The 24,738-nt window shown below is 41.6% G+C and overlaps 2 protein-coding genes across 4 annotated transcripts; one reads left to right on the top strand and one right to left on the bottom strand.

Annotated features, from left to right (window-relative positions):
- The first annotated feature begins 331 nt into the window (after positions 1 to 331).
- Positions 332 to 18,671, top strand: vwa5b2 (von Willebrand factor A domain containing 5B2). Of its 3 annotated transcripts, XM_042497334.1 has the most exons (23): positions 332 to 617; positions 911 to 1,098; positions 2,403 to 2,614; positions 3,704 to 3,919; positions 4,482 to 4,707; positions 4,817 to 4,974; positions 5,855 to 5,986; positions 6,058 to 6,182; positions 6,301 to 6,477; positions 6,580 to 6,690; positions 7,327 to 7,529; positions 9,659 to 9,773; positions 11,154 to 11,339; positions 11,421 to 11,637; positions 11,729 to 12,066; positions 12,247 to 12,484; positions 12,574 to 12,906; positions 13,614 to 13,751; positions 14,255 to 14,383; positions 15,547 to 15,658; positions 15,800 to 15,923; positions 16,009 to 16,192; positions 16,280 to 18,671. In XM_042497334.1, the coding sequence occupies exons 3-23, from the start codon at positions 2,476 to 2,478 to the stop codon at positions 16,768 to 16,770; spliced, it is 4,092 nt and encodes a 1,363-aa protein (XP_042353268.1). In that variant the 5' UTR covers positions 332 to 617; positions 911 to 1,098; positions 2,403 to 2,475; the 3' UTR covers positions 16,771 to 18,671. The 3 variants fall into 3 exon arrangements, with proteins under 3 accessions (XP_042353268.1, XP_042353267.1, XP_042353269.1); XM_042497333.1 differs by having other exon boundaries at positions 16,009 to 18,671; XM_042497335.1 differs by lacking the exons at positions 15,547 to 15,658; positions 15,800 to 15,923; positions 16,009 to 16,192; positions 16,280 to 18,671 and adding an exon at positions 14,465 to 14,696.
- On the bottom strand, positions 18,332 to 24,732 carry alg3 (ALG3 alpha-1,3- mannosyltransferase). The gene is made up of 9 exons (XM_042497337.1): positions 24,486 to 24,732; positions 23,233 to 23,332; positions 22,991 to 23,138; positions 22,156 to 22,316; positions 21,888 to 22,008; positions 21,558 to 21,763; positions 20,080 to 20,156; positions 19,763 to 19,907; positions 18,332 to 19,644 (listed from the first exon to the last, which is right to left on the bottom strand). The coding sequence occupies exons 1-9, from the start codon at positions 24,706 to 24,708 to the stop codon at positions 19,464 to 19,466; spliced, it is 1,362 nt and encodes a 453-aa protein (XP_042353271.1). The 5' UTR covers positions 24,709 to 24,732; the 3' UTR covers positions 18,332 to 19,463.
- Between the last annotated feature and the right edge of the window lie 6 nt (positions 24,733 to 24,738).

The raw sequence follows: 24,738 nt of genomic DNA, 5'->3' as shown, positions 1-24,738 counted from the left end.
TTATTAGGCAATAATTATTTTTTACACCAGTTAAAATAAAGTCATCATAGTGGCACTGATATTAAATTGTTCAATATTACCATCATCCCATTGTGCACTAAAAATCACAGGAATGGGCACTTGCACCTTAAAAAACAAACAAAACTCACATTCTTTAACATGTCAAAATGAAGGAAAATTAAACAGGATATAACAACAATACAATGGGATTTTCAAAATTTTTTTCCTCACATTTAGATGAAAATAGTGACAAGAAAAGTAATTTCTGCTTACTTTTATAAAATTAAGTACATTTTGTACAAAATGTAGTCAATTTTGTAGTTTGGGGCTTATTAAATTGGAGAGTGGAGGACAAAAAGCTACTGCTTCTTTGGTCTCACCTACCGACGCCTGCTGTTGCTGCTGTCTCACTGACCTGTTGGCAGAGGCAGAACACTTCCCCCCCTCCTCTCTCTGGCCAAGCCATTAGCCATGAATAATGGTGCTGCTACCATCACAGCCAATTGTCTGGATGAAAAGCAGGCTCTGCCTCACTTACCGTTGTGTGTTAGCTTGTGACCGAACCGCAGGTTCAGGATCATAGTTTCTGATCAGCTCTGTGGTCCAGGTCAGAGCAGGTAAGCGGATGACATTTCACTTCACAGGAAATGTAGTGTAGAGCTGCGCGTTGGTGACCAGTGATGTCAGTGAGTCTTCAGGTTTGCTGAAAAGGACATTTCAATTAATACATCACCCATTACTGAAAAAAATGTAATGCAGTTGCTCCAGATTTTGCATACGTAGATGTCTCATCGTAGGTTATACAAGCAATACTCATGCTAAGTGCATGCCGATACTGTTTTGCACTACATTTGTAATATTATATCTCTGTATATGACTCTACTTGGTGAGATGATTGTTCTATTTACAGGGCAACTGGTGGATACGTGGAGAGAGAGAAAGACAGAGAGAGGGAGGGAGAGGGAGAGGAGAGCAGCATCTGTTACAGTTAAACTCCTGCCGCTGTATCACTGGGAACCCCGCGAGCAGATGTGATGGTTGAGTGATGCAGACACTGGACACAGAGGCACATCATCAGACGCTGCACTGAACAGTATAGTAAGTGTTCCTGCATGATAATTTTACTTGTTTTCTGAAGCTTGTAAGAGACACAAGGGGACTGCAGTGTTGCTCAGAGCTAAGTCTTGGCCAGCTATGCTACTGCAAGACAGAATAATTAAACCTTACAGCATGCAGTGTTCACTTAGTAGGATTTACTTTAAATGCTTCTTTTTTCTAGATAACAGCTGCACTTTGCCATTGTGTCCCTTAAATGTTTTTGTAAATATCTGAATTTCAGATTCAGATAGAACTTTTTAAGGTTAGTATGTACATGTGTACTATGCACTGATTTATAATTAAAACCACACATGCACACACAACTAACTAATTATGTGTAGAGTAGTCATCATCACGTTTTTTTCTCATTGATAAAGCTGAACAGACTATCAGGCTTACTTATCAGCTTTGCCCCGGCTCTCAGCCTCCGCAGCCTACAGAGTTGAGTTACTTTAGTGTGTATTGTGACAGCATCAGTTTTTCCTACTTTAGCAAACCAGGCATTTATTATTTGCCTGTTATGAGCCGAGAGCACAGTAGCCAGATGGAGACTGTTGATCTTGTTAGAAAGGTAGATGTGAACAAACCATTACCCGCACCACAGCAAACACAAACACTCAACTACACGCATGTGTGCATACACAAACACACACAGTTTTGTGCAGTCTACCATTTGCTAAGCTGCAGACAGCACACTGGTCTCTGCACCTGCTGCACTTAAAGTTATTAAGTGGTCAGTCATGAAGAATTATTGTGTGCAGCTCAAGTTGTATAAATGGAAACTCTGAAGGACACTGGGATTAGTTGGCAGTTTGTTATCAAGTTTCCGTTTAAAAAAAACACAACCCAAAAACAGAAGAGTAAAGTTTATCATTTCTTACTATCTAGGACTTAGAGTGCAGTAAAGTAAGTGTGAGACAGTAGTCATAAGTTTACATAAATTTGCATACAGGTTGGCCACTGATTACATATGATAGGCTTGATGCATAGTGTAGTAAATGCTGACCTGCATAGTCAATGATTTACCAAGCCTTACACTCAAACTATCACAGTTGGTTGCTAAGAGCCTGAGGAGAGGAGACAGTCTGGTTACATGTCCAAAAGCTGACATGTACATAAAAATAGATATCAGTAAGGCATATACGGTACACATTAAAAAATGTGAAAACAACAGACATTTTAGACATTTTAATCAATGCAGCAACGATCAGGTCTGATTTACACAGATTACTGTGATTGCTCTGTGAATGGAAAATGAGAGAATTTAAATGCACACTCACATATTCCTCTTCCTGTCTGCTCAGACTATTTCACTGGTCTGTATACCTGCGTTCTCATGCGACTGGCAGAGTAGAAGCTCATTGCTGCCCTGAAAAGATGGTGGGGCTAAGAAACTGCTCTACATGGGAACCATTGCTGCTTAAGGCCTCCTGCATCAAGTCCTGTGCCAACGGCTGCTCCCTGGGCATCACCGCACACCTTACCTACGCTAATGCTGACATAGAGTCTGTAGAGGGTGAGTAGTGGGATGATACAGTCTTAGCAAAAGTAATAACCATAGCAACTGTATTTTGACTCCATATGTCATCAAATCAGAAAAAGGAAGAAGTACATGGGAGTGTTTTGAGTTGATAGAAAAAAAAATAGACAGCCTACTTTACTCAATCCTCAAAACAGAAGGTTATGTTAACAAACACCCCAACATTTCTAGCAGCCAGATCAATATTATCTGATATGCCGTCACATTTGGAAGTGAAAAGGCTGGAGAAATTCTGGTAGACATATGCTGCACATAGATTATTCATCATAAAATGTTGTAGGTCAGGTTTTGGAAATAACATCATTCGACATGGATTTAGTGTGGGCTAAAGAGGGTAGCTTTACTTGGACAACTGGGTTTTATCTGCGTAGAAGTAACTAAATGCATCAAGAACAAACATTGTGAGTGAGGAAAAATATGCTGTAAATTGGAAACAGTAGAGGGATAGGGACTGAGCTTTGAAGAACACAGCAGACAGTTAAAATTTTAGAGAAGCAGCTGTCTCCTACAACAGCAAAAGCTGTGTTGGAGAAATAATAGCATTTTAAATCAGGAGCAAAACACTCTGTGTGAATATGTGCTTCAAAGTTATCAAAAGTTGCATTTAAATGTAATAGGACCAAGGACCAAGATGGTCAGTCACATCTGATAGCAGTTAGCAAAATGACTTTAGTGAGGACAGTCTAATGATGGAAGAAAGGTGTGAGTATTATACTGTAGGTATAACAAGACAAAAAGCACAATCACTGAGCTCACAAGGACAAAAAGCAAAGAAAATTCACCAATGCTTTGAAAAAACTTCAAGCTTATAATGATTATCAAATGAAAAAAAGCACTTTTGTTTTCAGAACTGCTTTGCCAGCACTTTCTCAGACACTTTTGTCTGAAGCAACTACAATAAAAACATTCAGCTAAGTCAGACATCTTGAAAGGTTGCAAAGAAGACATTTATATCTTACCAAATATCTATTATACTTAAATATTTGCCACATTATGCAGTTTGATTTCTTTCTAAACTGATGCAGAAGTCTTAAATCGTTGTTTTGTGTGTGTTTGGCCCTCTAGGTGTGTTTGTGTACCCTCTCGGGGAGAAGGAGGTTGTGGTGGGCTTTGAGGCTGTTATTGCGGGGCGGTTAGTCGGGGTCCAGATCCAGAGCAGAGGGAAGCTGAAGGACTGCTGTTTGGATTGCTGCCCTGGATCTGGTCTTGAAGGCCACTGTGGAAATGGCCGGGAGTGGGGCTGCTGTGGGAGCTCTAATCTTGACATGCAATGCACCAATGGTAGGGAAGAAGAGACTCCCTGTATTTTTCTCATAGATTAAAATGGTCATTTGTACCATAATGTAGTGTATATCGTTGTCCACTGCTGTAATGATCCGGTCTCTACATGAATACAAATACAGCAGCAGTAAGTCCCTTTTCTGTCCTGTTTTAGCCTCTCTGAGGATGCAGAGGACAGACTAGGGAGGCAAATAGATTTGGCTGCCTGCCTAATGGTGAGGCTGCAAAGTACAAACATATATCAACGTGAAGTGTGTAGTATTTTATTGGAAACGGTAGTATCATGTGCATGAAATAATTTGTCATGGACAGCCAAGACCACACACATTCAAGTAATACTTTTGCAGACCCATTTTTTTTTAATTTTTAAGGATAATTAATTTTATATTTGGGACTGAACAAAACTTATTAGGGGGTCAAAGCTGGGGAGTTATGTTTTTTTAAATTTTGGAAGAGAAATATTGGTAACCGGAGGACCTTGCTTTAAAAAAAAAAACAAAAAAAAACAACTGTCTGTTTGAATTGTTTAATTATGCAGGTGACTGCTGTATTTCTGCTTTAGGACATCTCATCCTGGATGAAGACCTTGAGAGAACCACCTTTATCGTGGGCACAGGCCTCATTGGCCCCATGGATATAGTGTCTGTTATCATAAGCACCACGCTAGAACTCCCAACATTAGAAAATGGAGCAATCCGCATTGTCTACCCCACATTGCTGACCCCGATCGTCACTGGCCAGATAACTCAAAGCAAGAGTGAAAACGGGGGAAAATCTGAAGAAACTGGGTATTTATGTTGGAACCAACTGTGGCTATTTTTCCCAACATTATACATTTCATTTAATGAGATTTAATATAGACTGACTGATAAATTCTCCTTATTGTTTCCTCCTCAGACCAACAAGCTGTTTTGGTGCCACCTCAGGAAAACAGGACCGGGCTCTGGACTCAGAGCAGCAGTGTGCCCATGCCATCTTCACCAGTCCAGCTGCCAACCTGGCACCTTACGAACTCAACTTCCAGCTGCTGGTCAGAGGAGCCTGCCTATTGGCCGGTACTGGCTTTCTTCTCAAATATCGTTTATTCAATGGTACTCGAGTCAGTCACTGCAGAATACTGAAATGGTGGGCATAATTGCAAAATAAAATGAATGGCTTTCCAGATCCAGGTCAAAGAAGTCTGAATGAAGACTTAAAGGAACACTTAATTACTAAGTTGATCATTTTTATATCAGTTATTTACCCTTTGTTGCTTTGAACTTGTGAATAAAACTTTTTTGTAATCAATGAATACAAAAACTGAAGAATTCTTGATTAATTGGAGTACAAGGAAGATAGTAAAACTATATCAAAACATCTGTTTACAAACTAAAATACATCTTGTGCAGTATAATCCAAGTCCCATACATTCAGTCTTATGCTCAATACTTTTCAAACACATGCATTTTGCTAAAAGACTTTTGCATACAAGTTGTGCACCTGTGCAAGCACACAACTTTGAACTTTGCTCATGCATGCTCATGCAGAGTTCAAACGTACATGCCTGTCTAAGGTGAGCTAATTGTTAGTGCTTGAGACTGTGCAGAAGTGTTGAATTGTAATACAAAAATGCATGAGCATGGATAAGTTTCACTCTCTGTTCAGTTCTCTGTAGGACAGGGCTGTCTATTTGATAAGTACTGAGCATACTACAAGATACATGAGACTGAGATTACAGTGCACGAGTTGTGTGAGAGTTTGTAAACTGATGTTTTGATAACTGATATACAGAAAATAATTTTGTGAGTGAAATATTCCTTTAACCTCCCCTACTAGTGTATGTAATATGCATACCTGATGTTTATATAGCTTCAATTAAAAAGGTTATCATTACTTATCATAAACACATTAAAACCTATGATTTCCCCTCTTATTTTTTCCTAAATTGATTTGTAGGACTGGAGAGCCCTACTCACGCTCTGAGGGCAGATGCAGACCCCAGTGCCCAAAGTGCCTCTGCAACCTACATCACCTTGGCTCAGGAGCATCCATATGACAGACACATAGAGATCATTCTGCACCTCAGTGGTGAGCGATAGAAAACTGTCTCTAATTTTTCCTCCCTTGTTGTGGCTAAAAATAACAATCCTCTCCCACAGAACCTCACAGTCCATTGGTCATATTAGAGAGAGGCAGGCTCTCATTCTGCCAGTATGAACAGCTGATCTGCTCCCGCCGAGATTTCATTCGCTGCACTCGCAAAGATTCAGAGCCTGAGAGGAAGGTATACTCATGCTGCTTTGCTACTTAATTCAACTTTGGTATTTCTTAAGTGTCCCACTTCATGTGGCCTGACTCTTTTATTGAATACAAACATGCTGATATTCCATTCGTACCTGTAGCTGGAGTTTATGAGGAAGCGGTACCACAAGGACATTCTGAGCAGCCCCGTCTTGATGCTCAATTTCTGTCCCGACTTGCTGCGTGAACCTCTGGAGCTGCACAAAGCCACCCGAGAACTGCTGTTCCTTGTCGATCGCAGCGGCAGCATGAGTGGCACCAACATCCATCGTGTAAAGGTGAGCTGCAGGCAGGATGAAAAGATACCAATGAACCAAAGTTAAGGCTTGAGATTTAGACTGATGTGGCCCCGTCCTGTCTGTCCCTCCTTGATTCCACAGGATGCCATGGTGGTGGCATTAAAGAGTCTCCCCTCTGGCACCATGCTCAACATTGTGGGCTTCGGCACGACCATCAAGCCTCTGTTCACCTCCAGCAAGCTCTGCACTGATGTTGGTTTCATGGACCTTACTTTTACAGGATAATTATCTGAATCTGTTTTGTTTATTTGACTGTCGGCGAAACAAAGTATTCTGAATTACATATGAATTCTTTTCAGTAGAAGAAAATACATAGAGCATTTGGACCATGTTTCCTAAAAGCAGATGTTTTTCGACCATGCAGGACTACCTGTTCTATTTCCTCTACTATTTAATCAGGCAATAGGTCAGCTCCTTGGGTTGCCTTAGTAGCAGAGTATCAGGTTTTATGCAGACCAGGACAAACACTCTTTGCAACAACTCCTGACCATATGGTGACCTTTCATGCATTTTCACTAAAGCACGAGATGTCCCTCCGTCTCCTTTCCTGTCAGGCATGTTTGTCCACAGTGTGATTTGAGGTGGGTTTTAGGGCAGGTGCTAATGTGTGTATGTTTGCTCTCTCTTTATTAGAGATGTGCCGATTCAATTCTTTGCCACCCTTGCGGGGTAATTGGGGAATCTGATATCAAACAGTGAATTTATCTTGACAACATAGGTGATGTTTGCACAGGCAGCGACATGCGGGCGGACAGGTGTTGTTGTTTGATACTCGCCTCTCCCACCTTTATGTTTTGATAGCATCCTTCCTTTTCTTATTTTATACAGGCCACTCTTATGCAGGCGTTTGAGTACGTCCAGAGGATGAGAGCTGACATGCGAGGCACCAACCTGCTGGGGGCGCTGTCCTGGGTGTACCAGCAGCCCATGCAGCGCTCATATCCTCGCCAGGTCTTCCTCATCACAGATGGATCCATCAGCAATGTGGCAAAAGTGCTGGAGCTGGTCCGCAGAAACACATGCGCTGGCAGGTATTGATCTAAAACTTAACTGCCCATCAGATATTTAAAGGAACAGTAAGTGAGATTTTGCTGGCTTTAGAAGCATGTTGTGGTGAGGATTGCAAATTACAACCAGCTGAAACATCTCGCGGTTAGGATTCCTTCAGTGCTCATTTTTCAGGAGGTTTTTAACAGGAGCCAAATTATTTACAAAGGTCTCCTACGCCTTAATTCAAATGGACCAGGTGATTAAAATAACACAGATAAAAACACCAAAGAGCACTTCCACGCTACAAATCAGTGTTGTCCAACACTGTTTGGCACTAAATAAATGGGCCACTAACCCAGCAACTAATGCGTGCTCACCTTATTTCTGATCCAGAAGTTTAGAGTTTTCTTCCAGGAGGCAAATGATCTGTAGAGGTGTCTTTCTCTGCAAAACAAATGGACCAGGTGATTAAAACAGGTAAAAACACAGTTTCATGTAAAAAAAAAAAAAAAAAAAAAAGTCTCATCTCAGAGGGGCTGTCAACTGCAGCTGATGGTGTGTTAATGTGTGCGACCCACCGAGGGAGATTTAAAAAGCAGCTGTTAGTGGTTAGCAGCTAGCTCAAATAAGAAAAACATTGCCTGTAAATGTCAGCAAAATGAAGAAAACAGTGAGATTCAGGAGTGCATTACCCTCTTGGTAGAGGACGAGATCATCCGCCATATAGCAGAGATGGTAAAAGACTGTTATTGCCATCTTAATGCATATGTTATAATGTATGTCACACTAGTGGCAGACGGCATTGTGTTAAACGTCACGCCTTTTTTGGTTCCTCAAAGGCTATTTAAAATCACACACTGGAGCATTTAGTTCTGTGTTAACATGCAAAGGAGGCATAAAGACGAGACTTAGTGTTCGCCCTATGGGGCCATCTCTGTGTAAAAGGGCTAGAGTTTGGTTTGTCCGTTCTGGGCTACTGTAGAAACACGGCAGCGCAACATAGCAAGCTCTGTAGACTAGGACCTGCTCTCTATGTAGATATAAAACTAGCAATTCTTATTTTCAGGTGATTATACACTAAAGAAACAGTACTTGCTGTATTAAATTCTGTTTCTGCCAATATCCCCCTAAATCCTACACACTGGACCTTTAAACCATCTTGTGAGGAGAATGATACAGAGAGGGGGGAAAAGGTACCAAGTGGACATTAATTCAAACAACTAGTTAACAAAGATTTATTTTGTGGCTGGCTTGTGATAGGACATTAAATCACTTTGGCTGACAAGGAGGCAGAGAGAAATCGAGTGTGGTAAGTGCAGGCAGAATGAGGTGATAAATACGACCAAGACTCCATGAGGGGGTGGAAAGAGAGGAAGAGAGACACAGACAGGGAGAGAGGGGACTCAAGCAGCGATCTTGAGGAGACCGAAGCACTGTGAAAGAAAGGGCTGAGGTATTTTTCTGCCCCGCCCAGTAATCCCGTTAAGTGCTCTCCTCTGCAGTAAGAGTCACGCCCCTCTGGTTTTCCCCAGGCCCTTCAGCAATGCACAATAACTCCATTTATCTCTCATTAGTATTCTCCTGCTGGACTGACTTTCTCCACTGTATTTTGGCTGTCCCTTTGCACACTTTGTAAATATTTCTGTATCCTCGATACATCTAATTTCAAATTCTGTCTCAGTAGTCCCTGAAGTAGGTCTTGTATTTATCTAATTTGGGATTTCTGTCTTATTATTCCGGTGGTGCAAACAGCATCTGGCCACAGACAGACTTGCTGTTTTTAGAAACAGCACACAAGCAGGATCCCTTTCAATTATTCTGTCCCCTGCTCTTTTCAAACTCTCAATTAGCCAAATAGCACCCAAATAACAGTTCTGTCTGCTGATGACTCCAAATTTTCTTCTTTCTTAGACATGTGCAAGGCTCTGTGTGTCATTAGAGTTTCAGAAATAGATACTCACAGAAGTTTGAGTTGTTGCAAGAGGCTGGTAGTGGATTTGATCAGATGGGAAAACCAGAACAAGTGCCAGAACACGTCGTGGACTCAGGCAGTGCATCAAAGACCACCCTGTAACAGTAAAAAGTGAAGATAGTTCTCACATAATAATTGTGGTATCATAATGGGATTTTCTCTGTTGTAATGATGTAATACTGTGTAATACTTCTGCAGATGCTTTGGCCTAGGCCTTGGTCCCCGAGCCTGCAGGAGACTCCTGCAGGGCGTTGCCAAACTGACAGGAGGGGCTACAGAGTTCCTGGATGATGAGGAGAGACTTCAGCCCAAGGTCAGCTGCACTGCAGTACTGCCACCTATTGGAGAAAATATTAATTGCAGAACAATTATAGACATGATCATACATTCATTTGACATAAATACAAATCTTGAAAAAATACCACACACCCAGCATTTGGACTTAGACTGAGGTGGTGGTGCTGAATTGTTATCAACAGTGAGAAAAGCACATCTGCACACTCAAATCCATGGAAAAAGATAAATACATAATGCTTTAGTTTTTCATTTCTGCCTTACAGCATTTCATAAGCCACTAGCAGTGGTAATAAGTGAAGTGCATTTACTCAAGTACCCTTATTTTGTGAAATTATATTCTTGAGCATTTTCTTTATAAGCCAGATTTGTCTTATACTTTGTTTAGTACTTTTACTTTTGACACTTTCAGTGCATACTGCTGATAAAACCTATATGCTTTTACTTGAGTAAGACTTTGAATGCAAGACTGGAGTATTTTTACAGTTATGTATTCATACTTTTACTTATTGCAATATTTCACCCCCCAAGTGTATGTCAGTTTGTCACTCCATGTTACATTGAATTTGTGAAGAAAACTTGCTTTTCTCACGTGCCTCCACGGAGAAAGAAGAATACAAAAACTCACAAAAATTCTTGATTAATTGAAGAAAATGGGTGCCAGGTTTAACAACAGCAAGCTATATCAAAACATCCATTCACAAACTCTCACACAACTTGTGCAGTATAATCCAAATCTCGTTTATCAGCAGTCCTTTCCGGCGGGTAACTGAGCTAAATGTGAATTCTGTCTATGCTTTCTTCAAACTCACTGAACATGGTAGCAGCTGGTCTACCACTACCACAATCAGTAGTGTGTTTGTGTTTTTGTGTGATTTTAAAGAATGCAAATCAACCCTTAAAACAGGAAAAAAAAAAAAAATTGCAATAACGTGTTTTTTTGCAGTGGAGTCTGGCATTTCAGAAAGCATCAATAGGTTTCACTGTCAGTTCAGTTGCCCGTCAGAGAGGGCTGTCAGTTTAAGAAGTAATGAGCATAAGACTGGATAAATTAAACTTGGATTATACTGTACAAATTGCGCGAGAATCTGTAAATTGATGTTTTTATATAGTTTTACTGTTGTTAAACCTGGACCCTTATGACTTCGATTCATCAAGAATTTTCTGCGTATTTGGATTCTTTTTTCACATCAGGCAAACAAGAAAAACATTGGGGTTTTTTTCACAAATTCAACATGAAAGGGTGCAAGTAATTGATATGCCTATGGTCATTTGGAGGGGATAAAGTATTTCTTCAAGTAAGGAATCAAAACTATTTCCACCACTGGACCTTTTTCAGTCATAAAAATGGATGGTAAAGCCCTCATTTAGAAATATTGTCATCAATCTAACTCCTCAGTTAATCAAGTCTCTGAAAAAGGCCTTTGAACCTGTGCTGACCGACGTACGGATTGATTGGTACCTGCCAGAAAACATGGAGGCTTTTCTGTCACCCAATGAAATCCCTCCACTCTACCCTGGAAATCGTCTAATTGGATATTGCACTCTCTACGATATGACAAATTTCAAAGCAAAAAAGACAGAGGTATACATCATTACATTCATCAAACATACATGTGTGTATTTCTGAATAGAAAAAAAGATCTCTAATCTAACTGTTTCATAGTCTCAAGGACGGGGCTATAAAGGCGCACATCGTGACTCCACTGGTTCTGTTTTTGGACAATCAAATGATGAGCTTTCACCTCCTCCTGCCTCCGAATTAATGCCCGTGGTGACATGTGCAGATGGCACCGATTTGGAGGAGGCACTGAGGGAGATATCCAGAGAAATCTCCTCTGAGTTCTCCTGTGCCAGAAACACAGATCCTGGAACTAGCCCAGGTCAGTCACTCATTTTGTAGTGAATATATGTAAATCGATACCAGGCGCTTCCTATCACAGTGGTTAATGTTTGGGCTTCTATCCACTCTAGGCGTGGAGCTTGACTGGTCCAGTGACGTGAGGAGAAGGATCCAGGAGAGCTCGTACATCCAGGAGCAGTATGTCCTCACTCGCTGCTCACTCAGTAGCGAGCGGAGTCTACAAACACAGTCCTACTCACACATACACGCCTCGTCCAACTCTGACTCTGCAGGCGGGGTCTTTCTGCCTGACCCTAACTCCCCCGGTTCACTGCTGGACACAGGGTCTCTACCACAAGGCCTTGAAAAGATGCCGCCTCCAGAACAGAGATCATCCCTGTCACGCTGGGCAGACTCTGCATGGCAGCAAAACCTCTCAGTGGAAACTCCTGATAACGGGACAGAAAAGGTACAGTTGATTGTAATGTATTCACTCTGAATATGTTTTAGGTGTTCAGGTAGGTATTATCAATTCATTGGTAAAAATGTGTGGAAACCCTGGTTTTGGACATATGTGGTTGCAGGGAAACATAAAATATGAGTCTTACCTACTTTTTGAACCCGTTTGATTCTCCGTCTTTCCTACCAGAGTGGGCGTCTGGATGGAGGTGAGGAGTCTCGTAGGAGACATAAAGCACTGGCCCGTTCAACCATGGCAGCGCGGAGTTTCTCATCGCCTCAGGGTGAGATGGAGATGCATCGCCTAAGGAGAGCTCTGGAGAGGGTCTCCTTCGACCAAACACTGGGAGGGAGGCTGGACGAAAGCGATGGGGAGACAAAGCCCCCATCAAGAGGCACACTGTCCCGCATGAGCCTCACTGACTCCAGTAAGCTATAATCCCCCAAAAAACCTAGCAACCTTTCTTTTTTGCCTAAGACAAATTCTTATCTCTCACTTTCTTACTCTGACCTCCAGACGGACTCCTGTTCCCCGCCTCTCCTCTGGACTGGGACAGCTTCACAGACCCAGAGTACCTCTTTACTCCTGCTCCACCAGAGGATCCTCCACCAGGGCAGTGCCGCTCGCTCATTCACGGCATGCTGAGCGGCAGACCTGTTTCCTGGGAAGCCACTGTGGACCTGGGGCACCTCTGGACACCTGACAGCCAGGAGTCACCCGGAGCTGAGGGAGGAGGGGACGAAGTAAAACAAGGGGAACCATGGGAGGAAATCATTCACCAACTGACTGCTCGCTCAGTGATCCGGGACTTTGAGAAAATGGCAGAGAAGGAAAGCGAAATTGGACATGGTGAGGCTCTAAGGGACATTTTTCCCGAAAATCCAAAATAAATATTTCCTCTCTTACCTCCCTTAGTGCTGTTTCCAGTCTAGATTGTTTTGGTGTTGAGATGTCTGCCTTCTCTACAGTATATTGAAACTCAATGGCACTTGGCATATGTGTTTTGGTGCAGAAGGAAGCGTGCATCTACTGCTAGCTCACCTAGCACCACTAAGGTAGCTGATGTCACAGCTCAGCCGAGGAGGACGTCATTAATGTTTACATCTTGAGCTGTCACGACCACAAGATTTCATCCATGAGTAGATGCAAGCTTACTTCTGCACGGTGATACTGTTGGTGGGTGTAGTTAAGTAGAAAAAAAAATCATGACATTAAACTGCTCACCACAAGGTCTGTGGATTATCTTGAGTAATCAGGTCATGATTTCTGGAAAGAGACATTGCTGTTGAGTCTTCCAAATGTACTTCTTGGCGCTTTGAGCACCACAAGCTGAGAGCCATATAGTTCCATTATATTTGAAAGAAGGCAGACATCCCTCCGGCCGATATCTCCGACACTCAGCAACTCACACTAAAACAATCTAGAATGATAAAAAGCAATACAGGTAAGATGGAAAATGGGTATTTTAGTTTTGGGATGAATTGTCTTTAACTACTTCAAATATTTATCGCAAGTTATTGGGTATACATGCTGTCTCCCTCTTTACTGTTTCTCAGGTTCAGCTAAGCGATATCGCATGAAGGCTATCCAGACTAGTAAGCACTGTAACATCATCTGCATGTACACAGCCTTCACTACCACCAATAGCAACCCCAACAAAGGCTTGCCAGACTGTATGGACGTCCAAAACACAGGTGACAATTACAAACTCACACACACACGCACACACACACACACGGACAAAAACTGAGCAATTATTTTAAATATTTTAGAGCAGAACTCAACCAATTTCACACATTACGTTTTATTTATAATAAGGAGGATTTTATAAGAGGTCAGCATTCACTAGGCAGTGAGGGTCTATTGAAAGATGCTACCGAGTTGCATTATGGGAAATGTAGGATTCAGTGTTTTTGTCACTTGAGCCATTGTCTCGTTACACATCAGGATAAATCAGCTACTACTTTTTATTGCTGACCTTTGTCTTTTTCTTTTTAATGTGAGTCCCCCGCCTTCATGAAAGTCCAGTGCATCACTGGAGCAAACCTTTAACATGTATTTCTATGGGGACAAGTATATGGTTTCAGCCAGCACCACATATATAACATTGCATTCAAAGTTAGTTTGCTGTGCCAGTTTTTACAGTCTATTAAAAAAATCTGTATGTATGTGTGTGTGTGTTTGTGTGTGTGTATAGGGATGCATTTGGGAAACAGACGGAGTTCCCAGTCAGGTAGTCGCAGGCAGAGGGCCTATTCTGTTGGTTTGGGCAGACGGCGCACGAGCAGAGACAGCGAGGAGATGGAGGACACCTGGGACTCTACAGGTAGACGGACTGAATAATTCCATCACCCATTTCTGTTGTCAAGACTTTAGGTCATCAACAATCTTTGTATCTCTCAGACAGAGATGACACCCCTGCCTCACCCTGTAGCCTTACATCCTGGGACTCTAGTAAGTATTGTCCACTCGATCAGTGAAAACATTCTGGCGTCAGTATAGCATTAAAGTTAGAGGTGTCTGACCAGAAAGCGAGCTCAAAAGTCAAGGTGAGTCTGTATGGATCGAAAAATCGGAACTGCTCTTCCCTGATTTGGTTATGCACACCAGCAATCTCCAAGGTAGTTCTTAAAGGATCAATTCACCCAATTTACAAAAATTGCAAAAATTCAATAACATCCTTCCAAAAACATTTTCTCCCTTTTGCTGTGGATTAACCACAAAACAGACTGTAAATCATTTTAAAAGGGATTACTTTTTTGTAACAAAAACATTTTTAACTGCAAGACAAGTAAAGGGTGGACGGAGCTTTTAAAAACAGTCAGGAAATCTCACTGTTGAATTTGTCGAGGAAACTTTTTTCATATGCCTCCACAGTAAACTAAAAAAAAGAAAAAGACTCCTCATGAAATTAAGTATGAAATTAACCATGTTAACAACAGCAAAATTATATCAAAACATCAGCTTACAAAATCTCACAAAACATGTGCAATGAAATACAAGCTTCATTTATCCAGTCATTTGCTCACTACTTTCCAGATGTGCAATTTTGCTAAAACATTATGATTTGAAACAGAAGAAACAGTCTCATGCATGGCAAAGTATGCACTGTGCTCAGGCTGAGCTCATATGCATGTGCATGCTCAGGATGTGCTACTTATAGGGGGAAGTGTTTATAATTCAATTTTTTTATGAAATCCCTGTGTTGTGGAAGTACTGAGCATATAACCGGATAAATTAGTTGTGTGAATGTGTGTAAATGGATGTTTTGATTTTGTTTTGGTGCTGTTAAACATGGTCCCAAGATAAATCAATTCTATAGAAAATTTTAGCCTTTTTTTTGGATCCTCCATTCACCGTGGAGACATGGGAGAAAGGAAACTTTCCCTCATAAATTCAACAAAACACACGGGGAGTAATTTACGACTGGTCATTTTGCATATGAAGTATTCTTTTCTTTTAATGTTTTATTCCACACTGCTGTCTCAGATCTAGGGGGCAGTGCGTACTCTGCCACGGCCCCAGCAATAACAGGCGCCTCATGCACTCGTTCACAGCGGTCTATCGAGAGCAAGTCAATGGAGAGCTTCTTTGGCAACAGGTAAGACTTTCACGTTAAATTATATTTTGTGCATGTTACCTCGGAGAGTAAGTCTCTTTCTGTGTGGATGGGTATTACATATACATCCAAATATATAGTTATTGAAATGCCACATGACCCACCTCTTTTTGTGTGTTCCAGATTTCCACTTGGCAGACTCAGGTCCTCTATTTCATCAGGAAAGCAGGTTCCTCTCAAGTCCCACTGTTTGTCTGCAGAGACTGAGAAACAACCTGAAACTGAAGCCCCAGACTACCTGCCCCTGGTGAGACGTATGGACACTTAGAACATACTTAAGTACACACAAGCGTGCAATCACACTAATTTGCTTCTATATGGTGTCTAATCAGGTGCGTCTGCAGCTGGCATCAGGGGCCTTCCTTCTGACGGAGATCTACTCTGACTGTGTCCAGATCCCTCTGGACCGCCTGAAAAGGGCTTCACCTTACAGCCTCCACCGCCGCAGCCTCAGCCCACCCTTTCGCTGCACGTCTCCCAGTGCTCCATCTTTATCCACCTCCACCAAGCCCCCAGGTGCACCCACTAGCCACCATGTTACCTTTTCTCCTTCCTCCTGCTCCATTGCCAAACCAACTGCTCCTCCTTTCCACCACACTCCAGACGACACTCCCCTGATGCTGGAGCCAAGGCTTCGCCGAAGACACCTGTCTGACCGAGACCCTGTCACCTCACCCCCTGACCTCCCCAGCTCTGAAGAGGGCTCCCTGGAGCTATCTGTCGGCCCCTTTCAGAGCCAGAGCCAAGGCCAGGCGGACAGTGGTCGTGGATCAGAGACAGATGTGTGTGAAGGGTCCTCATCAGAGCCAGCTGACCTCCAGGGGAGCAGCCTGTTGGCTCAGGAGGACCTGGAGGGCTCGAGCTGGGCCACAGCTGTGGCTCTAGCCTGGTTCGAGCACCGCTGCGCCGGCTACTTCATGGAGTGGGAGCTGGTGGCGGCAAAAGCAGATTTCTGGCTGCGCTGTCAGGAGCTACCCGAGGGAGTGGACCTAGCAGGGCTGAAGGGAGCCGCCAGACAGCTGTTCCTGCTGCTGCGCCACTGGGATGAGAACATCAAGCTCAACATGCTGTGTTATAACCCCAATAATATGTGAGAAGATGATCTCAGAGAAAACTGAGCCAGATCTACTGATTAATCAATCAGAGTGACTCCAGAGAAGCTACGCCTTTAAATGGAAGAGTAAATCCTGTATTTTATTTGCAGGATCAACTAATGACCATAACCTAGAGCCAAGTTCATTCTAATATTACAGGGATAGTTCAGATTTTTCAGTGGGGTTACATGGAGTATTTATTCATAGACAGTGTATTACATATAGCATCAGGGGTGGCCAAACCTTTTTGATTGTGGGCCATAAACAGAAGAATTTAAAGAGTCAAAAGCCAAATAGCAAAGACATAATTTTCCACCAGTTATACTGCAAAAAATAAACCTGTTTCTAGACCAGAAAAGCCTACTGGCCATCGAAAATTCTTTTTTTTTTTTATCAAACTTACGATGCATTATTACTATACAGTTTAACTTTTGACATGACAGCTGTTTACTGGTGTGCCTACAAATTACAAAGAAGTATTTCTCCATCGTTTTTCAGGTCCCCTGCCATGTTTACTGAGGTAAATGTTTTTTATCGACTAGCAATCAATCATTGAAGGTCAACATCTAATGTTTAAAATAGGAGGTGCAATCACAGGGCTTGCTAATAGTAGTTGCTCAAGACAACAGCGACATTGTGTTAAAACCAGGCTGTGCTATGTACATCAGTGAAATTTATTAGAAATATTCTCAAGCCATATTATGGTTTATTTTTAATAATTTCAAGCAGCCCATTTAAAAACAGGCAGTGGGCCCACAAGCTGTGGTTTTGCCATCCTCCAGTAAATGCATGTACTTTGCTCTCTTCAAAGCCACTGGACTCCATTGACAAAAACTACCACTGCCTCAATCAGTGGGTTACTTTGTGTTTTAGTGCAACTTTGAAAGAGGTTACTTCAGATTCACCAAAAAGTCACACAATAACACAAACTAACTGATGGAGGCAGCGGTAGACTAACAGCTCCTGTGTCCAGCAAAATCAAATCATTGTTTTTCTAAATGGAGTCTGGCTTTGACAGCTTAATTTCACCACAAATTCACTGTTGGACAGCAAAATAAAGCAAGAAAAATATTATAAATATATCGTATACTTGGTCCTCCAAACTGGGGGCATGCCGACCGCTATCTACTGTAGGTAATACACTGATAAATACCTCATACAACCCCACTTCAAAAGGTCCGAACTACTCCTTAAAGTTTCACATTAACCATTTTAATGATGTAAGACTTTATACTTACAAATACCCTTAAATGACTTGGACCAAGTGGCCTTTAATCATAAATCTATATAACGCTTTATGCAATCACAAGAATGCCTTGACCGTCTGAATGGGCTTTTTGTAGTCTATATGCAGTCGGTTACTTTGCCAAATGTATAATCACAGTCAGTCAGTGTTGAATGGGAATGATTTTGATGATCAGGGTGACTATTTGATAAATTGATGAAATCTTACATTAAATGAAATTATTGTTGGAAAATAAAAAAAACAAAACAAAAAAAAAACAGTATGCAATTTAGCCATTTGTTGTAATGTGATCCATAAACATATGTAAGACGAGGATTAAGTGGCATCTGTTTAATATAAAATGTCACACTTTTGCTGTCTGAGTCTACTCCATTTTTTTCACATTATATCTACTCATGTGCTCATGAGTGTAGTGAGCCACTCACAACAGAAGATGAATCAATTTCATAATAAGTCAGACAAATAGCCACGATTGTCTACAGCTTGGTTTTAGAGAATTTTGAAAAATGATGCAACTACTGAAAATTATTTTTGGCCTTGTAGGGGAGAATACGGCAGATATCGTGGCAAGTGGAAATGACTGTATGCAATTAATTTAAAGCTTTTGATGCAACATTCAAGTATCATATTAATGACGTTCTGAAATATACTCCCTTCCTAGAGGTCCAGTGTGTAGGATTTAGGGTCATCTTCATACTGGCAGAAATGGTGTATAATATTCATAACTTTGTATTCATTAGTATAAATGTTGTGTTTTTGTTACCTTAAAATGATCTGTATATATCTACATACGAAGCAGGTCCTCTTCCATGGAATCCACCAAACGCTGGCTCTGGTGTTTTGCGTTATCCTGTCGGCCACCGTAGTTCTCCTATGTGCCTGGTACATAGGAGAAGTTTCGGCTCTGCAACCTCACTGCTAGATGCTAATGAAACCTACACACTGGACCTTTAACACAATGTACATGATCATTAGTGCACCAGTAAATTGACTTTTGATAATATTAAGCAAGGGGAAAATGAGTAGGCCAGTTGAAATATGGGCACAGTGTTGACATAATTTGTAGAAATATAGCCTGTAACAAATTCTCTCAAAACAACATAACAGTCACAACTTGCTCTCAGCAATCTACTACACTCAATGTATCTGAAAATGAAACCTGAGAATCTGTATTTTCTTTCTCTTTTCAGCTCTTCGCGTGCAATGGACTACTTCATCATGCAGGTATCTGTCTGCAGACTGCACCCACACGTTAGCTTCCTCCACTTTTAGCAGTGAGCTGAGATGAGAAGCATTAAATGGCTCCCTGTATTCACCTATAAAAACAGTCTATCCCAGTGACCTCCCTCTGCACAGGTGTTGTGAGGGTCAAAGAGAGGAGGGTGATGGAGGCTGTTCAACAGCTGATAAGACCAAAAGACGACGTCCGGTCCCATCAGGCTGTGGCTCACTGGCGTTTGTCCTTGTTGGGTGTGTGTTCTTGTGTTTCTGCCTGGGCTGAAGGTAGCGGTGGAGCCAGCCACAGACAGAGGAGGATGATGAGGTGACAGACGTGGAGCGCAGCTGAGCTGCTGTTAGTGGAGGGGTAGGTGTTCCATGAAAGCTCGATCAGACCCAGGATCAGGACCCTGAACACCAGGAGAAAACAATACAGCAATAAAGCGTGACTGAGTGTTTGGATGATGCTGTAAGTCTAAAACTAATCAAAAATTAACCTTGCAGTTTAGTATTTAGACTTCGTCTTACCTGAGCAGGTGGGCCAGCTTCTTGACTCCTCCACTCCAGAGCAGGTAGGGCAGCGTGTGGAAGTACCAGACGTAGAACTGGTAGTGCAACGAACGACTGAAGCACATGCCAATGAAGTTAGAGGTGAACAGAATCAGCACTATCTGTAATCGTCTGTTAAAGTTTTGACACAAAAGCCGGTAAATCCTCAGATCATCATTATGTTTAGCCAATTTACACCTGGCAGTCAAAGGCGTAGTGTTTATGACATCTTATTTTATCTTTTACAGAACAATATTTTATAGACATGAGTGGACTCAAATTGAACAAAAGGATATGATCAACGTTGTTTTTTTGAGCGGGGGTTTTCCTCTTGCTGGGCTCCTTGAGGAGTTCAAAGATGCTTTCTCCTGGCCTGGTAAGAGAGAACATTATATTTTTATCTTAAAAGAGTTTGTAATCATTTTATAATAATAACTTTTTGTCATATTTGCTAAAACTGTCACTATATCCACACTAAATGAGACAAATAATCTGTGAAAAAAATCCTTTCCCTCCTCTTCCCACCACTTCACAGCTGTCAATCATAATAATGAGCAAATATGAATCAAGATTCTGTTACTGCACTGTCTATTTCTTGCCTTAAATATTTTAGAAACATATTCTAGTGTACCGTTTAGTTGTAAAATGAGAACATTTGAGAACCGGCTGCCATGTTGAAAACAGTACACTTAAGTATGTTTCTGAAAACACTTAAGGTGAGAAATAGGCAACACAGTAATAGAATCTTGAATCATATTTGATCTGTGCTGCTTAGTTTGTTTAAATGCAGTTTACAAGCAGTGATTATTGACTCCTCAGCTCCGACTGTTTTTCTTTTAAGGTGCTTCAGATTCTAGGAAATGTCATTAGAAGCACTAAGAGGAAGATGAGCAATACTGTGTGGATATAGCAACAGCTTCAGTAAATATGACAAAAAGTTGTTTGCATAACAGTCATATTTGTGGAAAATTGTAACCGATGACATATATAAATGTCCTTGACATCAGTTCCTTTTGTTAATCACATTCTTGGCTACATCTAAGGATAAAGCCTGAAACAGAATAATAAAAACATAATAAAACTGGTATAATTGCTCGGCAACAAAGACCTAAATCCAACTCTAAAATGATTCTCCAAAATGCACCTACATTTTTTTGGACAATGTGTGTGAGGGTACGTCGCACTGTGTGGGACAGGGGCGCCACCTTGTGAGGTATGCGCTCCATTACCAAAGTGTATGCACTCAGTCCAAAAACGAGATAGTTACCAATGTGGAGGTCGGCATGTGGGTCTGTGATCCAGCGTTAGGCTGCCAGATCATATGGATTTATGTTGTAAAATTTGAGGATTTTTGTCCAAATACCGTACGGTAGCAGGACAGAGCAAGTATCTCACAAGAATGCCTCAAAGGCCCGGCAGAATACAGATACAGGTTGTAGATATGTTATGTGTTACAATAACAGTGAAATCCTCAAAAGACTTCTATGCTCTAGAGCTTTCTTTGTGCTTCTTCATGACAGCTTGTTGCATTGTTTGATAATGCCACCTAGTTTAAGATCACTCTTGTCACTACATGACACATTATTAAAGCAATCCTCACACTACATCTCAATATCTGGAATTGCTCAGGGTGCATGAAATCAAATACTGACTGAGCCAATGCCTGCTGCGTCGTGGACCAAAATACTGGCACGACTTTAACCCCTCATTTATTCTTGCTTGTCTCAACCTCTGATGCCAACATTAACCTTGGCACAGCCAATGTCTGTCTCACCTCTTCCAACGGCGGAGAGCAAAGAGCAGCAGGGTAAGCAGGTGGGCAGCCAGCAGGAGTATGTGGAAGTACCGATTCAAGAAGAGCCATTCTGGCAGGAAGCGCCAGTTGACCGTCCACTTGAACATAAACTGACGACCAAGATCAAACGCCCGGCTCATATAACCGATGGGATTCTCCATGAGGAAAGGCAGACCAAGCAAAAACTGTGATATCAAGACAGAATTATTAACAGATTATGCTTAGATTAGGCTAAAATCCACAACATTTTAAAGTATTCGAGTATCTTCATAAAATGTGCCTGGTCTTATGTTATGGGGAATATTTTACCTGTATGGCTGCACAAAGAGCAAGTTTAGGGATTGTTCTGATGAGACCAAACTCAGACAGGAGGAGGAAAAGTAGTCCCGGAGCAAAAAGAAGCACATTCATTTTCACAGACACTGCTAAACTGTCAGAAAGAGAGGAAGATTGAGTTGTAATTTCATCATATAACACGTGGCGAATACAAATTGCTCCAGACAGAGGAATACATAACGTGAAAATTTGCATTGTGTTTGCATGATTTGCACTGTGCTGTTGAGGAGTCCACACTTGCCTGTAAAGACCGCAGCCCAGAGTCCAGTATCCGTCCATGAAGAGGTTGACAGCTGCAAACAGCAGCATCATGGCCACCGGATCGTTAAAGAGACGCAGCACAAAGATGGAGTGGATACGATAAGAAGCACAGCACACAAAGAAGAACACATAGGGAGGAACCTGGAAAAATTCAAAGAAATAAACAAATGTGTTGATGACAATGAAGGAAAATTGGTGTTTAATCAAGAGACTGTATGGAGATGGCATACATTACAGACATTTGTACAATAAATCCAAATTTAAACATGCCTTTAAAAGTACAGATGAGTTTCACATGAACCTTGTGGTTCATGAGCAAAACACTACAGTTTAAAGGCGTATCGCAGCAAATTTTATAATGGCTGCACGATAACAGGTTTTTGTCACACGCACCATGCATGGACAGCTGAACGGGCCAACTGGGCACAGGCCCAGGGGCCCAAAGTGTCAGGGGTACCCTTGGTAACCTAAAAAATGTCACTCAAATTAACAAATACGGACCTCAAATAAACACAAAACCACACCAAGGACAAGGACATGCAAAGGAACTAAAAAGATACACAAAATAACCAAAATAGAGACTAAATGACCAAAAAAAGACACAAATATATCTTTAGAGACACCAAATGACTACAAAAAGACACAAAATGACTACAAAGAAACATAAAACCACAAACAGACTAAAAAGAAATGCAACACAAACAAAGCACCAATAAGTCTGTGTGTCTTGCTCCTACGTATGAGAGGTGTAGGGGCCTTTTGCATGTGTGCCCATGGACCCGTTGTCTTATAATCCGCCCATGCCACAGACTAACCTTCTTAGTGCGATGGTATATCCTGAAGACGAGCAGCAGTGTGATGAGGTAGAAAACAGCGAAAAGGTACTGGGCCAGACGGATGTTCAGCCCGTGGCTTGTGATGTAGTACAGAGCTGTGAAGATGTAGACAAAGCCAGCCGGGTACCTGCAACAAGGAGAGTGCTAATTTAGCCTGCACTGAAAACTGCATCTAACGACAGGATGGAGAGACCTGCATCACTAAAACCTTTGAAACTCACACCAAGGGGCCGGTGTCTCCTTTAAGCTCGGTGTAGTCATAGGTACCATTGATGACTCCCTCTACTTCATCCATGTAGGCTTTCCAGTCGATCTCGGTGTCTGCAGTCAAGAGCATAAATCAGTGATCATGGATGATGAGGAGGCTTATCTGAGCAATGCCACTGTCAGTGCTTTTGTTTATTATACCTGCAACATTATCGATTTTTCTACTGATAACAACTTCAATCCCTTTGTCTATACTCTTTTATATTATGACAAATGCCCATTACAACTTTTCTGGATCCAAAGTGGTGTCCTAAAATTAATTATTTGACAACCAAAAATCCAGATTCTTCATCTTTAAATACGAAACTCCCTGAAAACAGATCCATGCATTTGTAAAGCCAGATATTGTTGGTTCATAATCGAATATAATGCGTCATCAACTATCATTTGCTTTTGCCTGTCAGTCTATCGTTAGTCCTCTAACAGCCTCAGCACCACAACAGACAAGAAACTGCACCAGTGTTGAAAGGATCTGTTGATTTCAGTAAGCCAACTGAAATAAATTTAATCACAAACTATTTTGATAGCTCATGAATCATTTCAGATAGCTCATGAATTGTTTGAGTTGCCAAGCATAAAATGTGAATTTACCTGTTAATATTTGCAGCCTCTCTTAATTTAATATCATTGTAAACTGCATAGGTTTCAGCTTTGGGGCTGTTGAAAGGACAAACCAAGAAAACTGAAGATCTCAACTTGGCTTTGGGAGATTTTGAGGTTGTTTTTTTCACTTTTTTTGTTATCTTAAAGAATAGCCAATTTATTGATCAATAAAAAATCTGTTGGAAAGATTGACTGACTGACTGAGTTTAATCATTTTAAATGCAGTTATTGAGGTTTTCAAATAAGTAGATTTGTCAAAACAAACAATGACAAAATTGACATACCAATGTTTGGATTATATGGATTAAGTTATTAGTGTGCAGTTATTATCATGCATTTACACGAAGTTTAGGGTTAGTCAGAAGCCAGTGAAAATAACATCTTTTGCTGCATGGTTTTAGCTGGCAGTTGCTGAAAATAATGACTGTCGTTTAACACTAGAAAGCAACCTGTATGTGGTCATGTAAGGGCAATAAATTCCCTTTGACAGGTGTCAGCGTAAGTACCTAGGTTTGCTAATGCTAGCTACTTAGCGTTCAGATATGTTCAGAGGAATGACAAAGCACCATAGCATGCTAACTAGCCGCGCAGCGCAGCTACTTACACGCTACTTTCTGTATGACCCACACATTGATCCCGATCTCCAGGAACCACAACACTGAAACGACCAGTAACGTGTACTCCGTCTTGAACAGGACCAAATGTTTGTCCTGCCACAGTGTGTAAAGTTTTCCCCACAGTGGGGACGGGGAACCGGGAGACTTTCTCCGCACACCTCCTGCCATCTCGGCGGCGTAGAGACGGAGAGACGTGGCCGCAACTGTCATGCGCCGTTATACGTCATTACGCAGCGTTCT

This window comes from Plectropomus leopardus, chromosome 12 (genome assembly GCF_008729295.1).
Source record: "Plectropomus leopardus isolate mb chromosome 12, YSFRI_Pleo_2.0, whole genome shotgun sequence".
Classification (NCBI taxonomy): domain Eukaryota; kingdom Metazoa; phylum Chordata; class Actinopteri; order Perciformes; family Serranidae; genus Plectropomus; species Plectropomus leopardus.
Note: the sequence above shows the minus strand (reverse complement) of the source record. Positions and strands in the feature narration are given on the sequence as shown.

Coding starts and splice junctions, on each gene's coding strand:
- alg3 (XM_042497337.1), bottom strand. CDS start 24,708: ATGACAGTTGCGGCCACGTCTCTCCGTCTCTACGCCGCCGAGATGGCA. Junction 23,333..24,485: donor GGTCATACAGAAAGTAGCGT/GTAAGTAGCTGC, acceptor TCTTGACTGCAG/ACACCGAGATCGACTGGAAA. Junction 22,317..22,990: donor TATACCATCGCACTAAGAAG/GTTAGTCTGTGG, acceptor GAATTTTTCCAG/GTTCCTCCCTATGTGTTCTT.
- vwa5b2 (XM_042497333.1), top strand. CDS start 2,476: ATGGTGGGGCTAAGAAACTGCTCTACATGGGAACCATTGCTGCTTAAG. Junction 4,975..5,854: donor AGGAGCCTGCCTATTGGCCG/GTACTGGCTTTC, acceptor ATTGATTTGTAG/GACTGGAGAGCCCTACTCAC. Junction 15,924..16,008: donor CCCCAGACTACCTGCCCCTG/GTGAGACGTATG, acceptor GTGTCTAATCAG/GTGCGTCTGCAGCTGGCATC.